The sequence below is a fragment of the Metopolophium dirhodum genome, chromosome 6 (genome assembly GCF_019925205.1).
Source record: "Metopolophium dirhodum isolate CAU chromosome 6, ASM1992520v1, whole genome shotgun sequence".
NCBI classification, from domain to species: Eukaryota; Metazoa; Arthropoda; class Insecta; order Hemiptera; family Aphididae; genus Metopolophium; species Metopolophium dirhodum.
Genome location: NC_083565.1, coordinates 17,328,023 through 17,344,223, shown reverse-complemented (window position 1 = coordinate 17,344,223; position 16,201 = coordinate 17,328,023). Strand labels below are relative to the sequence as shown.

The following is a 16,201-nucleotide window of genomic DNA, read 5'->3' as shown; positions in this document are numbered from 1 at the left end:
CTGGCTTAAAATGTAAAATGTGTTGCTTGTGCTTTTTGAATTTTAACAACACACATATATAATACACGTATACCTAAATATATGATATTGTTACACGGTAAGTCGGTAAGCGGCCTATGGTATACAACGCCTTTATTATAAATCTATAATATTAATAATATAATATGTATAATGTCACCATAATGGTCAAAGACTAGGTACCTTTTTAATTATTATCAATATTTTGATTTCGATTGTTCAATATATAACAATCTGTAAACACTGCATAACATAATATTATAATGATTCAAAGGCGTAAGTGATGGTAGGATTTATTCTTTTAATATATAGATTAAGGAAACTCGATGGCAGTGACGGCACTTGTCGAGTTCGAAGACGACCCAAACTGATTTTTCGTCGTTCGTTTTGCCGCCGCGTTTGGTACACGCTGTCCATACAGCGCTAACGCACGGCCATAATTAAAGTTCAGTCGCGCCGAGGCAGTAGTACGCGTTCGGTTGTCGGCTACCGCGAAAGTTCAACACTGCGCAGTTCCCGCGCGCCGCACGCACATGCAGGTAAAATCACAACACGTTTTTCATTTTCCAATCACTCGTTAACTCATGTATATAATATATAATATTATGTCCAGGTGTCCTATGTATAGTATATTATATTATACGATTTGGATTACGATTTCGTAAATCGTAGGTACCTTACCTATATAATATATAATATATTGTACTTAGTACTTATAGGTACTTATACTTGGGTACTCGCGGGGAAAATTTACGCGTTTTCATATTTTATAATTTATAATAATATTATAAAAAATGGGGCATCTGGAGGATTTGACGATTTTACACTGAAATAGAGAAATTACATATAAATATCGTGTCATAATATCATACACATATATACGTGTAAGTATGTAATACTATAATAATAGTATAATAATAAAATTAATAACCGTATAGCCCGTAATATTAGGCTAGTATTAACTTGTATATATTAATGAGTATAGATACCAAAATGTAGTGTAGTGTTATGAAGTTTTGATAATATATACCTATACCTATACCTATACGAGTGTATTATATTAGTATATAGTATATATTATATCTATTATCCAGCTTTGCGCGTTCGTCGGAGACCTTTATACCCAATCTAATATAATAAACATACGTCGTCATAATATATAAAATAATAAATATTAAATGCACACTCATACATGGCAATCGTAGATAACTTACCGAATAATATATCTTATTAAGAGGATGTTAGCGCACTATTTGTTTCCTCTCTCTGGCACACGAGCAACATAGACGAAACGCATTTACACAGAATCAATTTTTTAATATTTTTATGTCATCTTAGAGTAAATTCAACCATTACAAATAACAATAGAGAATAATATTTTGAGGGTATGACATATCAATAAATTTGTCTAAATATTGTCTCAAAACAATTTAAACATCAATTAAATTTACAACATTTTTTATTTATTTTGAAAGTCGAATACCTACAAAGTCAAATAACAATAAAATATAAAACCGATACCTATGTAATACCCTCAATATTTTTTGTAATAGTTAATTTTACTCTAAGATCACTCAAAAATCATAAAAATGATTTTAGGTGAAAGCATTTATCTATGTTGCGCATGGGTCTAAGCAAGTAAACAATAATATTATTGTGCTGACAAACTTTTAAGATAAAAAATATCCTCTAAAACTATTACATGAGTAAATGCTTGTTTTTTAATTTAAAATATTTACAAATTACAATTTTTTTGTTTATTGCAACGAGCAAATTTAATACTAGAATAATATATATACAAATATACAATTAACTTGACTAGGGGATGATTTACAATGTATGTAAATATACTATATATACCTAGTGTTTGGATGTTAAATTTATTTGTTAAAGGTCAGATCATCGCACGTGTAGAACGCTATAATTAGATATAATTATTGAGAATAGGAATTTAATTGGCGTCTTGCTGATATAATAAATATACGCACAGTAGGTATATTTAATGTAATATAATATTATGCGTGTACCACTGCACCCATAAGATAATCAATATAATATATTTAGGTACTTTTAATAAACCATATACGTGTTCCTACTTCCTATATATACTGCAGTATACACATATAGGTATATATTAAAATTAAAATTATATATTTATGAAACAAATACGTCATGTACCTACCTACTACCAATTACCTAGCTACCCTTTATTTGCTATAATATAATTATTAATTTTAATACAATTTAACGATAATAATATATTATACCTATAATATATGCGTTTGTTATGTGTGTATTTAATGTTTCCGTTGTTAAGTCAATCAAACGTAATGTACCTTAAAAACATAATATATGTAGATATATTTTTTTTATAAAATTATTTTCAAACCAGTTACACCGAGTTTGGTTAATTAATATTATTATTGTAATTGTATTTAAAGGCGTAATGGTATTTTATATTTTTATGTCGGTATGTAGATATAAAAACACAAAACACGTACATCCTACAACATTACAATAATACGCACAAATACACATTAAAATGCAAGTATATATTATATTGGGTGTCTAATATAATAATAGTAATAACTTTATACTTAATAATTGTATACATAACTATTGACTATATATATATTATTATAGTTCATAATATTATTAATTACTACTTACTAGTTACCTACCTATGGGTTTCGAGTGCATTTTACTACAATACCTATATATTATGTATTATATGTATACATAGAAGTATAGAACATTCGTACATGATATATATAATATTATATCATGTACCTACTCGAAACGGATAACAACGGTGCGATTTCATTTATATTTATTTACAATACAAAATATATACAATAATATAATATACACTGTACAGGAAAAAGCTTTTTAAATCTGTGCCTACCGCGTTCGACGATAATAATATTATAGAAAAATATAAAATATTTACCCAAATGAAAATATATAAATACAGTGTTTTGTATACATTACACAATAGTGTTAAAAGGTATTTATTATTTTTAAATCAAGATAAAAAAAAAAATAAAACATAAACATCCATTAAGGAAAAGCTATGTATTAATTAACTAGCTGCAGCGATATACTGCCTTTGTGGGTCATGCACAGCAGTCTGGCCCAGTAATATTGATCTCGTTTCAGCATTGCCTCTCACCGGTACCTAATCTATTATACGAGTCTTTTTCTCTTCTATATATACATATTTGTTTATCGTATGAGCGGCGAATGATCAATTTACAAATAATAAATATTTGTATTAAAATCAGTTTTAGTCATTGGAAAAGTTTCGGTGTGACTTATTAATATTTAATTATTACTATGAAAGTCCATTATAAATGGTAATTCACCAAGCACGCTCACCCCTACTTTTTCCCTTCAATATAATTTATTTATTAATATTCTGATTTTTGGAAATAAACATAGTGTAAACATCGTATTTTCAAATATTATTATAATTTCTATGCCCGTGAAATGTCCCGTCTCCTGCGGTGATATACAATTACTATCGAAACCTGCATAATTGTTAGCTGTACATTTTAAGGCAGAATGTGTATTATAAAAACGATTACTTAAATGAAAAATTTGATAAGTAGTTTTAAAATTATTAAACTTTATGTTGGTATTAAGAATAACAGCATATGATAATAAGTTTGCATCAATGGGGCTGTGAGGGGCTATGATTATTTGAAAATCATAGAAATTAATTTATAGTATTATATTATAAAGGTACGAGGTACTAATATATCATAATAGAATTTTATAATATTTTTAAAAATGTTCCAAGTGTAATAAGTACATTACTAGACCAAATATTAGATTCATTTTTAATTGTATGTAGGGTATAGTACATAAAATGTAGTGTCTCAGAAACTAGTCATTTCAATATTGTATCTAAACCAATAAATATTTTGAAAAAAAAAATCATAAATGATTTGATTCACCGATCACTCTGTAAAAGCACCCGTGCTTAAACGAGTGTATATGCTACACTCATGGGTAGGTACTTATATATAATTAAGATAAATTACTTACCTTTCTTTTTCTCGGAAAAAGCTTTATTTAGGTAATGCATTATTTTATTCCATACTATTGCTACCTTTTAAAGTTTTAACTCAAAAGCTATACAGTATACCTATATATTATATAAACTACCCTCGAGTATAAATTATGAAGGTGCAGTTTTAACACATGTCTTACTTAAATGATTATTAAATCTTACCAGTCTCCACCACATAAAAATGTTATAAAATAAACATTTATATTCCTCACGAATAACATGATATTATTTTACACGTGTGTTTTATAAAATTAAAATAAAGTTACAACTATAATTTTGTAAACTTGGTAAATTAGTTTTTTTTTCTGCGTTTCGAGAGAGTTTCCTTGTTTGCTTTGTAGGCCACAGATAATATGTTTGTTTAATCAATAAAAACGAAAAAAATAAATAAATCGAGAGAACTACATTTCAATTTGGGACACAATATGAATTTGATTATCGAATTACTCTATTACACGCTATCGGTGGCGCGTGTGTATGAAAAATACACCATGCTTTATCGAAAAATAATATTTGTACAACATACGAAAGTATATTATAATATTTAGGTTTGATTACAAATATACCCAATATTCTACAAGCGCTGAATCTGTTCTTAGAAATCTTACCCTGCATTAAAACATTCAATAAACAGTTCACCGACACTTTTGGCAGGGGGTAACAGTTTTCATTAAAATGTTATTATTATTTTCCGCGAATATAACAGTAATAATATAATATAAACCCCTGAAAAAATATAATATATAATATTATATAATATACGTCATGTACGTGTGTGCGCTCAGGGCGCGCGTAATGACATAACAAATAACAATAATATAATTCAAAATGTTTTAAAATATGGAACCATCCGAATGCGAGCAGAATTATATGACGTGTACATATTTTAATTTATACGCATTCGCACTATAATACAGGTACCTCCTGGGGACACGGCGTATATAATTTATAAAACAATTCGATAATATGTGCAGCGGCCAGCGATAGAAGAATAATTTTTATATTATTATAATATATTGTACAGAGTGTCGTGTGAAAGTGTGTGCGTATATATTATTATGATATTCATAATACGGTCCCTAAAGTAGGTATATTGTTGTCCCGGGCGCGTTAAAAAAATATTATCATGAAATATAGCTCGCGGGACTGCGGGAAGAACGACCGGCTGCTGTTGCCTTGAACGCCGTCCCGCGAAAAACCCACCCCCTTCTGCAGCATAGATTTTATAGGTCACGCAGTATCTGCGTGTATCAACCGTCGTCAACCGCAGCACAATATTTCGACAATCATTATAATATTATTCTAATGTCGTATTTACATTGGTACCTAAATATTGTTACATACAATAAGGTTATTTCGTGCATTTGTAATGCTTGATAGATTATTATAATTATTATATAGTTGAAATGTTTGTACACCGAATACAAATCTGGTGTCGATCATTAATATGATTTCCTAAATTATTCAAACTATATTGCACTTGTGAAGTTGTAACAATTATAATGCACGGATAGTTCGCATTGAAACGTAAATTATAATCAATTATGTGCGGATAACAAACCGGCAGATTTGAGAACAACGAAATTCGTAATAATATGATGATGAATGATATGAGTGGATTTATTGACCGAATCGAATAAAAGCAATTTTAGTAACAGCTTGATGAAATATTTTTATAGGTTTTAACGGTACGTCGCGTCGTCGGTACCTACCTATATAATATTATATACTCGGCCACGCCGCAACAATATAATGCTATCATTTTATTATTTTAAACGAAAAACTTTTAAGTTTGTTTACTATGTATAATATTATGGGTTCCTTATTGGATAATAAAATCGCAGGCATCGCAGTTTTTATATTTTATACATTTTAGTAGGTATTATTATTGACAACTACTTATGTACATAATATTAACGCGGTTTACGAATGGAAACATAATAATATTATGAAATGCAAACATGCTATTAATCTAATTTTTCGACCAGTCTAAATCAATAAAATATCAAATTAACGTCGTATATTAATATTATATACAACAAATACACCATGTCAGTTAATATTTTAAGGAGCTATGACTGGGCGACATAAAAAAAAAAATTTCACGCAACATATTATGAGTTTATAAAAAACTTTTCAATATTAATTATATTAATTAATAAATAATAATTTATAATAATAGTTATTTTATTGATTGTTCATTGAAATTTACAGAATATTAATAATATTACACTTATACCATTGATTATTAATACTACTATTTTTACTAGTATTTATAACCAATGGTAATACGTTATACGTATCATATCATGCAAGTATAATATAGGTATATTTCATTTAGGATTATTGTATTTTGTAATATATTATTATTATTGAGAGGAGGTACTGTATTTAGTACAAGTCCAAGAATAAAATATTAGATTTTAAATTATTTTATACTTAGGTACCGAAAGTGACGAAAGTCGTCCTGTCGTCGTAGTATCGTATGCCGTATTAGTGTAACCTGGTAGGCTTGAACGTTTAAACTGTTTAAAGGTTCGAAGTGAAATAATATTAATTAGCTAATATCTTGTAGGAACAAGTACTAAAATAAAATCAAAAACAATCGATTTGTAGATATTTGCAGGGACGACTGACGACCAGATGAAACATGTCGCATTGTCGCGTGCACACTTCCTTGCATTATAATATTGTATTATTCTATGGATACTTACGGGCTACAGTGAACGGTCACATGGGTTTATCATTCTCAATAATTATTGGTCAAACCCAACCACTAGGTGACAAAAAGTTTTCTCATATTAGTTAAAATATCCACTGCACCATGTTATATAATATTATGTAGGTAAATGCAATTATTTGAATTATTACTTATTCGTAACACCTAGCAATCAGCACGGTTAATAGATAAAACTTTTTTTTTAATAAATGACTGTACTTACTGTAAAAATATTGTTTTAGTTAAAAATGTTGTTATTCAACTCAATTCGCCAATCGTGGTAGAACTACATAGAAACTATTTTGCCTTATATTGATTATTATTAGTTTATCCAATTCTAATTATGATTGAGTTTACCTGCAATATTAATTATTATATATAAAAAGTAGATTGTTATATTATAGTGTCTTAAATTGTATTGACAATTTCGGATGAACATCAATAACAGTATGTTAGTCTCACAGGCACAGGTTTAATTTGTTACAGCGGCGGACACTCATATTATATTATCAGGTTTCTTTTGTATATTATATTATTTTTAAGTAGTACTTATTTAGTAGGTATTTAGGTGTTTAGGTTCACCTAAAAAAAACCTATTGTACATTTTGTATAACTATGTGAGAAACGTTTTAATGCATAATAGTTTTACCAAATAGGTATACAATACGTTTTTTTTATGCTTAATTTTTTAAAAGGTGACTTATATATTATATTTAATTTTATAAATATTAAAACAAAATATTTTTCGGAACATTTTGATTTATTTGTTGAGAATATTGAATTTATAAACATTTAAAGATTAGAGAAGTATAGTGTGACTGCTGTCTAACTGGGGAATGCACAATAAATGATAATGCTCTCCTTCTCTAAAATTGAATGCTTTTATGATTATAATTGTTTTTTTGTACAATTACAACTATAATATATAACAATTATTCAGGCATACATATAAACTATAAATTAGAGATTATTTGTCAATACTTACATAGTTATTAGTTACATATTAATTATGATATTACTTACACACTTACTATTGTCTGTTACACTGACTACAATTAAATACTACAGGCTACAGCACACTTTCAAATAGTGTTTAGTTGTCTTGACTTATTTTGTAAATGGTATTGTAGTTCGTTTCACCTGTTACAATTTAAAATAACTTATGGTTTAAGATAATAACACATTTTAATATTAATAACTAATAAGTAATAAGTAAATATCTACATAATATTTAATAAAGAACATTAATCCAAATAATCCACACTCTACGATATTATAATTTGTTTAGGTAGGTACAAGGTACTAAAGAATTTCACCGTTAATTTGACGATAACTTGTGAATATAATTTAATATTTATAAAAGCATATTATAATTAAATATAATCATACTTATATCGAATTCGTATATACTATTGCGTGTGTATACCTACTTAAGTGTTTTACATTGTAGCAGTGTATATTATATTGTTATGATAAATAATATATATTATGCCCCTACCATCATACTAACATAAAATATCAAAATTTCCAATATTATACTAAAGACTATATAATAGATAGGTATATTGAAAGCTACCTTCCTACCTGACAACGTCAACTTTTCACCTTGCGAAGGGCTTCTTATAATATGTACTATGTAGTTATGTATAGTATGCCCGTCTATCCACATGTATAAGTGAATATATATTAATAACATTTCACAATCAATGCTATATGTGTATTGTGTATATATTATATAACTACGTAGAATATTTATTCAATTCATGAAAGTTATTCTTCAGAAATAATATTATACAAATATGTGAATAAGATAAATAAGATTTAGTTAATCATTTTCTTATGTACTAATAATAATATGATATATTATTAAAATACAATTATACCTATTTATAACTTTTCTATACATAATATTATGGATCATCTCATGAATTGTATTTAACGGTGATTTTCTGTTTTTGTCTAACACACTCGCGACATAATATTGTTAGATTGTTTTTTGCCAAACATAGCAATTTATCTAATCAAGCGATGAAAACAGATTTGAATTCGTCGTCAAGTCTACTTGAAATCGACTTTCCCAAATGTTTGATATTATCCCCCAAACTCATAAAAACGTCATATTAAAAAAGAGTATTTAAAAATTGTCTTATTTCAATTTTTGGAAATGTTAAAATCAAAAAAACCAAAATTGTGGGAAAGTCGATTTCAAGTAGACTTGACGACAAATTCAAGAATTTTTTCAGAAAAAGTTTTCAGAGTTCGTATCGCTTCATTAGATCAATTGGTATGTTTGGCGGAGAACCTGTCCAAAATTCTATGTCACGCGTTGGACAAAAACAGAAAATCACGGTATCGAATCCCCTTAAGTATATGTATATTAATATATAGTATTATGATATAAGTGTAATAAAATTCGTTGAATATTCTCAAGACTGATCTTAGTTAATGATGATGTAATCCAATACGATCTTTAAAAATGTATATGACATATTATTATGTGATATAGAATATAATAGATATAGGTATAGATTATTTGCGAATTCAACTAAATTAGAAAGTTCAGCAATTATAATTGAATAATACTTAAAACAATTACAATTAGTTACGTTAATGTAATCTATTATTGCATAAATATAATATGTATACTGTTGTATAGGTATATAGATATTTTGGATATGATTATAAATTATAATTTATAATCCATTAGCAGGTATTTATAGTTTACCTATAACCTATCAAATCAAATATAAGAACATTAATGTTTTCTGATCACACGCGTAACGAACTGAAACAATAATAAAAAAAAGTGTTATTTGTTTAATTGTGAAACTGTTTTAACTGATATTTTATTTATGCGATATAAGTATACAATAAAATACAAACGTTAGCATTTTAAGTTAAGGTACCAAATGTAAGATTAATATAGCGATAGATTTTGTAAAAACACTTGATACATATGTATAGTGTATACACAATACACGTAGGTATTAGAGTTTGTGAGCATAACTATCCAGCCTGATATTGAGTTACAGTTGTGCAAAATATGGTTAAAATTTAAAAACTGAGATCAGTAAAAGTGTAAAAGTTTAAAGTTGATTTTATTCGGGCGCGCCAAACACACACACCAACGTGGAAATGTATCAAAGTTCAACTTTAGTGCCCTCTCATAAATAAAACTCTGTAAAAACTATCTAAAGTAAATTAAAGTATCAGTGCACAATAAAAAAATTTTATAATATTATTATTTGTAACAAAACAATAATATTCTATGAATAAATAAATGATACAATATATTCAAATAATTAATTCAAGCATATTTATCTTAAGTTTTTTTCATTAATATGTTCTTATTATTAATATATTTCCATTTACGTTACAATTTGCAGGGAAGTTTGAATTACTACCCACATGTACTATCAATTACGACGGGGTAGTAAACAGAAAAAAAGTCCTTTAAGAATATCATTTAAAAGATATTCGAAGATATGGAGACTGATTAGTGCAAGTTTTATGAAAACAGTAAATTTCGCAATCAGCTTTCCGATAGTTGTATTATTATTCCTTATCATACCAATCACTCTTGTGTTCAAATGGATCGTGTCTTTGGCTCATCGAATTGCTTGTCTAGGAGGTACGTACCTATATAGTATAATATATGATATAGATTTTAAACTCTCATCTACTTTTAATATTTTGTCTAGAAAGTGCTAATACATAAACATTCGGTGAAAATGTCAAGCACTTACGGTTAGGTTTTGTTTTTCTACAAAAAAAACAAAATCAATATTGTCAAAAATTTGTTTACTTTTGATTTTCTATCAGAAACCACCCTCTAATTTTAAAACATTTTTACTCTTCCAAACAATGATGACGGACAGAAATTTTTTTCAAAAAAAACACATTGTAAAATCAATACATTCATTGATCCGCTCAGAATATACAATTAATTTAAGATTCAACAATCATAGATAATATTACACTTTCATCGAACATATTGAATTTGAATTTAAATTTAGCTCATTTTTGAATATTATTATCTGTAATAACTTTATATTAATTATTATTAGGTATGGTAAAGTTAACTCTGTAGGATTGAACTTGAAAATATTTAATTTCTTATTATACCAGTTTTAGGAAACGTAATGACGAACGACGAGATTCGTTGGTTGGGTTGTTCTTGGCGTCATTCTACTGTGTTCGCAATTTTCATTCTTGACAATGAAATGGAATTGCAATTTTTACAACAGCTCGTCGTTAACAAAGTATTACCGCAATGTCCACGATTAACTGAAAAACCGGTGGTGTTGACAAATTTATTTGGGAATTCGCATTGTTGGATGTCTGATAATAATTCATTCGATATTAACCAACATGTGTTCAAATCGCGTGAAACCACAATGGAGAAACACGAGCTTCAGGTAATATACATATTAATATTTAATCGTTATTATATAATACATTTGATTTTAAAAATCATATCAATAGGTACATCATGTACCTGCGATTATACTTATCGACTGTCACCTATGTAATTTGTCTTTTGCGCTGCGGGACACAAGTTTCTATAATTTTCTCATTATGTTATTTATAGTTTACCCATGGACCATGATTGGTTTTTCAAATTTCATTTAAAAAAAAAAACATAGATAATGAATGAATCTAGGAAAAAAATTACCCGGATAAAAAATCCACAGGAAAAAAATCCACAAAGCTATACCTAACCGTACTGTTTGGTACAGGCGTACAGCTGTCAAAAATACTAATTAATATAATAATAAAAATATATAAAATTTGAATGATAATTATTATATTATTATAATATTGATAAATAGGTACATATTAGGTATATTATATGATATTGCTTTATAAATATTTATTTATTTATTTATTTATAAACGGATAGGTATACCCTCCTTTGGTAATAAAAATTAAAAGTACAGTAAGTTGAATCACAATTTGACAAATATTATACTGAAATTAAATTATATTATATATTATAAATTAGTTAATATTTTTAAAATTAATCTTATTTCTGTTTATAAATCCTAACATCTTAAATGATTTTTTAACTAAAGTACCTATTAATAAATAATATGTAATATACTACAATTATCAATTTTATAATAAAAGTCATAACTAATAACATTATCAAGACGAAAAAAAGTAATAACACTGCAATTATTTATATTTAGTGGGAGGTAATTTCGACGACTATAAAAGTAAGGAATTTGTTTAGATTTTCCTGTAAAATTAAAGTATCATTTAATAGTCAATCATATTATATTATAGCCTACCCCAAAAATTATTACTACATACGCCACTGGAGTGAATTGACAATAATGTTTTTTTTTATATTAAAAAAAAATGTTCTAAATGTACATACATCATTTATTAATAGTTGTTATATTAAATTTATAGAGGTATATTGGGCAATTAGTATCTGGTGGTTTATCAATAGACAAACCACCTTGGGAATTGCATTTGTTGTCTCAATGTGACGAAGCGATGCCAGGAAAACGAGATGCAGTGGTTGTATTTCTCGCTCACCGGTGTCTAGCAGATTGGATATCTTTGGCTAAATTATTGTGCACTTGTTTGTCAGATACGAAACCATACTACCATACTTCAGAAGTAAAAACTTAATGTACCTATTAATTTTAGTAATTCGATGACGGAGATTAAAATATAGACAATGAAATTTTAGAATCCAACAAAAATGCGATATTGGACAAGCGTAGCGAGAACTGTGATGACTGGACCTGCAGAAATTTTATGGAAAATGATTACCCCAATCAATGATGACAATATAGTGACTGCGGATCCCCTATCTTTAAACTATAACATAAGTTGGTCTTGTTTTCAAGGTGCTCTATCCAAAGTTAACCGAATTAATCAAGTGACTAAAACTCCTAACAGTTATGTAGTTTTGTCTGCAATTGCTGGATCGTTGCATGTTATGATGAAAGTTATTGGACTGCAGCAAATGGACAACATGAATGTATTGAAATATTTTACAATAGACATATAATTATTATTATTTAAAGTTAATTTATTTTTTCCTTTATAGATTGTTTACCCTGTGCAAACTGGGAACACCGACCACTCGGCACCAGTTCTCATTCGTTTACCAATAGGCATTGAAGGCGCCATCCCAAGATTATGGTTTACCAAGAAAGCAATGCAAAATATGTATCGTTCGGATCAAGCTTTATTGCCAGCAATAGTTTCTTTATTAATGCCACTCCACTCTTCGGGAACCAGAACACTGTTATCTGGGCTCACTGACAATTTGGTAAAAACATAATACTTAACTATAAAGATGCTATGAATGTTCTAATGTGCTAAAAACTAATTTAATGTGAAAATTAAAAACCAATACATTTTTTTTTAAGGCTTGTCTACAGTTTAGTTGGGTATCTGGCCCAAGGTCAAGAATTATAATCAAAGGGTCTCCATTAAAAACAGTTTACTCTGTACTGCCGTCTCAACAAACTATTGGTGTTTCAGTCTCGGTGTTTACATACACCGATGATATATTTATAAGTGTAAGTGCAGATAGTGCGATTGGTGAAGGGTTTGGTGAAACTTTATTGCTCAACATAAAACGTCAAATCGACCAGATGTACGAGCTGTTAAGATACAGAAGAATACCAAAGGATTTAAAGAACAGTTTTTTAATATCGAATAATTTTAAAGATTTATCGTCTATAGATATTGAAGGGGTAAAATAATAATAATAATATACCTTATTGTTATTAAGGATAATTCAAATATATATATGTATGTATGTATTAGCTTATAGGGAAAATGAAAGATATTCAGTTACAACTACAAATGGCTAAAGAACTTGGTGTTTATAACGACGACGGAATAAGACACGTAAATCAGCTTAGAGGCGAGTACTCGGTTTTACTTCGAGAACTACGCAAAAGGAAACACAAAAATAAAAGAAATATTGTACAGAAAATGTTGGGATGTTCAAATCCTTTTAATTCCAAGGTATATTATTTTTACCATCTTATTATATTATTAATGAAAATAAATACTTAGGCGTTAGGCACATACGTATAACATATGAATATATTATATAATATGTATAAATACTGAAAATTAGAAATACCTACCTACCTATCTATAATAGTATTTACGTGCTTTTAGAAAAATATAATTGGCTAACAATATTGTCTTTGTTCTTCTTTTAATTCAGTTAAGTTGTGAAAAAGAACAAACCAAGACGGTCCAAGCTACAAGAAAATTACAAGAAGCAACTAATATATTTGTCGCACAAACTGCTCAAGATTACCGTCCTAAAATGCATATTTGTAGGAGTACTGTTTATGCTAAAGACAATTATTTAGGATTACCTAAATTACCTAGGGAACAACTGCTCACTCAGATCTAAATGATGTTTCAGTTTTTAAATTATTCGATGTATATGATTGTACATTTGTACATCTTTTAATCTGTGCTTCCTTAGCTCAGATATTTTTTCTCAAATTGAAATGCTAACTCTTTAAAAGACTTGACTACTTAATTTATTTTTGACGTTTTTATTGTTGTGCAGTACAACATATTTTCGGTATTTCTACGAATGATTCAAATTATTTAATAGTGTATCACACTGTATCGTCCACTAATAGAGATGTGTAGTTTGTCACAGATTCCAATAAAATTATATAATTTTTTTTTATTATTAATTTTGTAAGTGTGCGCATTCAATTTAGATTCCTCTTCAGTAGGTCTAAAATTTCAATGGTCGCATTAACTATATGCTATATAGTACATGAAATACAATTAGGTATGTATTTTATGTTTTTAAATTTTTAAATTGTATGACTTCCACTATACTAAGTAGGGTAATAAGACCAATCAAACGCAAATGCTCAGATCTTGAATTATTGTTATTTAACACCAATAGTTAAATTTTATTTAAAAACTTTTATCTAATTTTATTTTCAAATATAATCTAGAGTAAATGATCCACTGTATAAGGGTACTTTAATAATATATACTTATGTTTTGCTTTAGGGAATTTTTCTATTTGAATTAGGTCTCTCATATACCTATTAGGTATTATAATATGATATATTGATAAAAGAAATTTAATATTTTAAAATTTAAAATTTAGGAATATATTATTTTGGTATCTAATGTTTCCTATTACATTAACTTAATTAACTGCTCATTATTGGGGAGTCTTCGAGATAATCACTCACTAGGTGCGTATTAGGTATATATCTGTATTATAGGTAAGTACTTATGTAAAATTAAATCTTGTTATTAATTAGTTAACATTATTATTTATTTTATAAGTTTGCACGCACAATGCACACGTAGTGCATAGTTTATAAACAACATTTTAAGTGTAAAAATCAACTAGTCAAAGTCGAAAAATTGGGGATCAATATCTATAAAATATTAAATGTAGTATAAATAATAAATGTACCTATATAGTATTAATGTACTTCTGTAATGACATGTTATGTAATTTTAGTAATTTATAAGTGCTTATTATTTACTGCGTTAAGAAAAATATAGGAAAATATGTGATATTATGTTAAATATAATATAATATATAAATTATAAGCCATAAGGTCCCTCCATGGACAAACAATGCAATAGATATAATAATGTTGTTTTTTTTATAATTATAATTACAATTTACAACTGTTGAATATTTAAATAATTTTAAATTACCTTTACATCTTTGTTAAAAATTTATTGACTATATTATACTATTTAACAAAATGAATACATGTATATTTTCTGTTATATAAAATATTATATTATCTACCTAATCGAACTTATCTTGGTACCTAAATGTCCAAAAATGTATGATAAAATATTTTTTATAATGCAACCGTGTTTGCCTATTAAAGCTAAGAGGTGGTCATGGTGAATTCCTGCTTAATCTCAATCAAGTACGAATTGCGGTCCGTGCTTGTGAGAGGGACGTACAAATTGCGGCTACATAATAATTACCACTCCATATATCAGCCCATTACCGTTACCCTGCAGGAGACACCACGGTCGGGTTGACTGAGTCGTCTCCCAAAAATATCTTACTTTACTGTTCTGTTGTTTTTATTATTTATGTTTTTTTGCCGATGAATGAGTTTGTTGTAACTTTAAATTTAAAATATTGGTTTAGAAAAAACTTAAAACTTAATGACCTCACAAAAAAAAAACTGATCTATTTCTTTCAGTTTGCTGTTATTCATCTATTCTTTTTCACACAATGTCTTCGTTTTGTATCTTTCACTTCTGCATATTATATGTAAGTCTCACATTAGTCACATTGAACTCCGAGTAACACATCAACGAAGTTATGGATGTTATAATGGCTTGTGTATAGAACGACATAATATTAAGTTTTGAGTGAAAACTTT

General features: G+C 27.7%; 1 protein-coding gene across 1 annotated transcript; it reads left to right on the top strand.

Annotated features, from left to right (window-relative positions):
- The first annotated feature begins 428 nt into the window (after positions 1 to 428).
- On the top strand, positions 429 to 15,610 carry LOC132947338 (uncharacterized). The gene is made up of 9 exons (XM_061017602.1): positions 429 to 557; positions 10,199 to 10,443; positions 10,941 to 11,230; positions 12,231 to 12,443; positions 12,517 to 12,810; positions 12,880 to 13,104; positions 13,205 to 13,534; positions 13,608 to 13,811; positions 14,020 to 15,610. The coding sequence occupies exons 2-9, from the start codon at positions 10,221 to 10,223 to the stop codon at positions 14,212 to 14,214; spliced, it is 1,974 nt and encodes a 657-aa protein (XP_060873585.1). The 5' UTR covers positions 429 to 557; positions 10,199 to 10,220; the 3' UTR covers positions 14,215 to 15,610.
- The last annotated feature ends 591 nt before the right edge of the window (positions 15,611 to 16,201 follow it).

Coding starts and splice junctions, on each gene's coding strand:
- LOC132947338 (XM_061017602.1), top strand. CDS start 10,221: ATGTACTATCAATTACGACGGGGTAGTAAACAGAAAAAAAGTCCTTTA. Junction 12,444..12,516: donor CATACTACCATACTTCAGAA/GTAAAAACTTAA, acceptor ATGAAATTTTAG/AATCCAACAAAAATGCGATA. Junction 13,535..13,607: donor CGTCTATAGATATTGAAGGG/GTAAAATAATAA, acceptor TGTATGTATTAG/CTTATAGGGAAAATGAAAGA.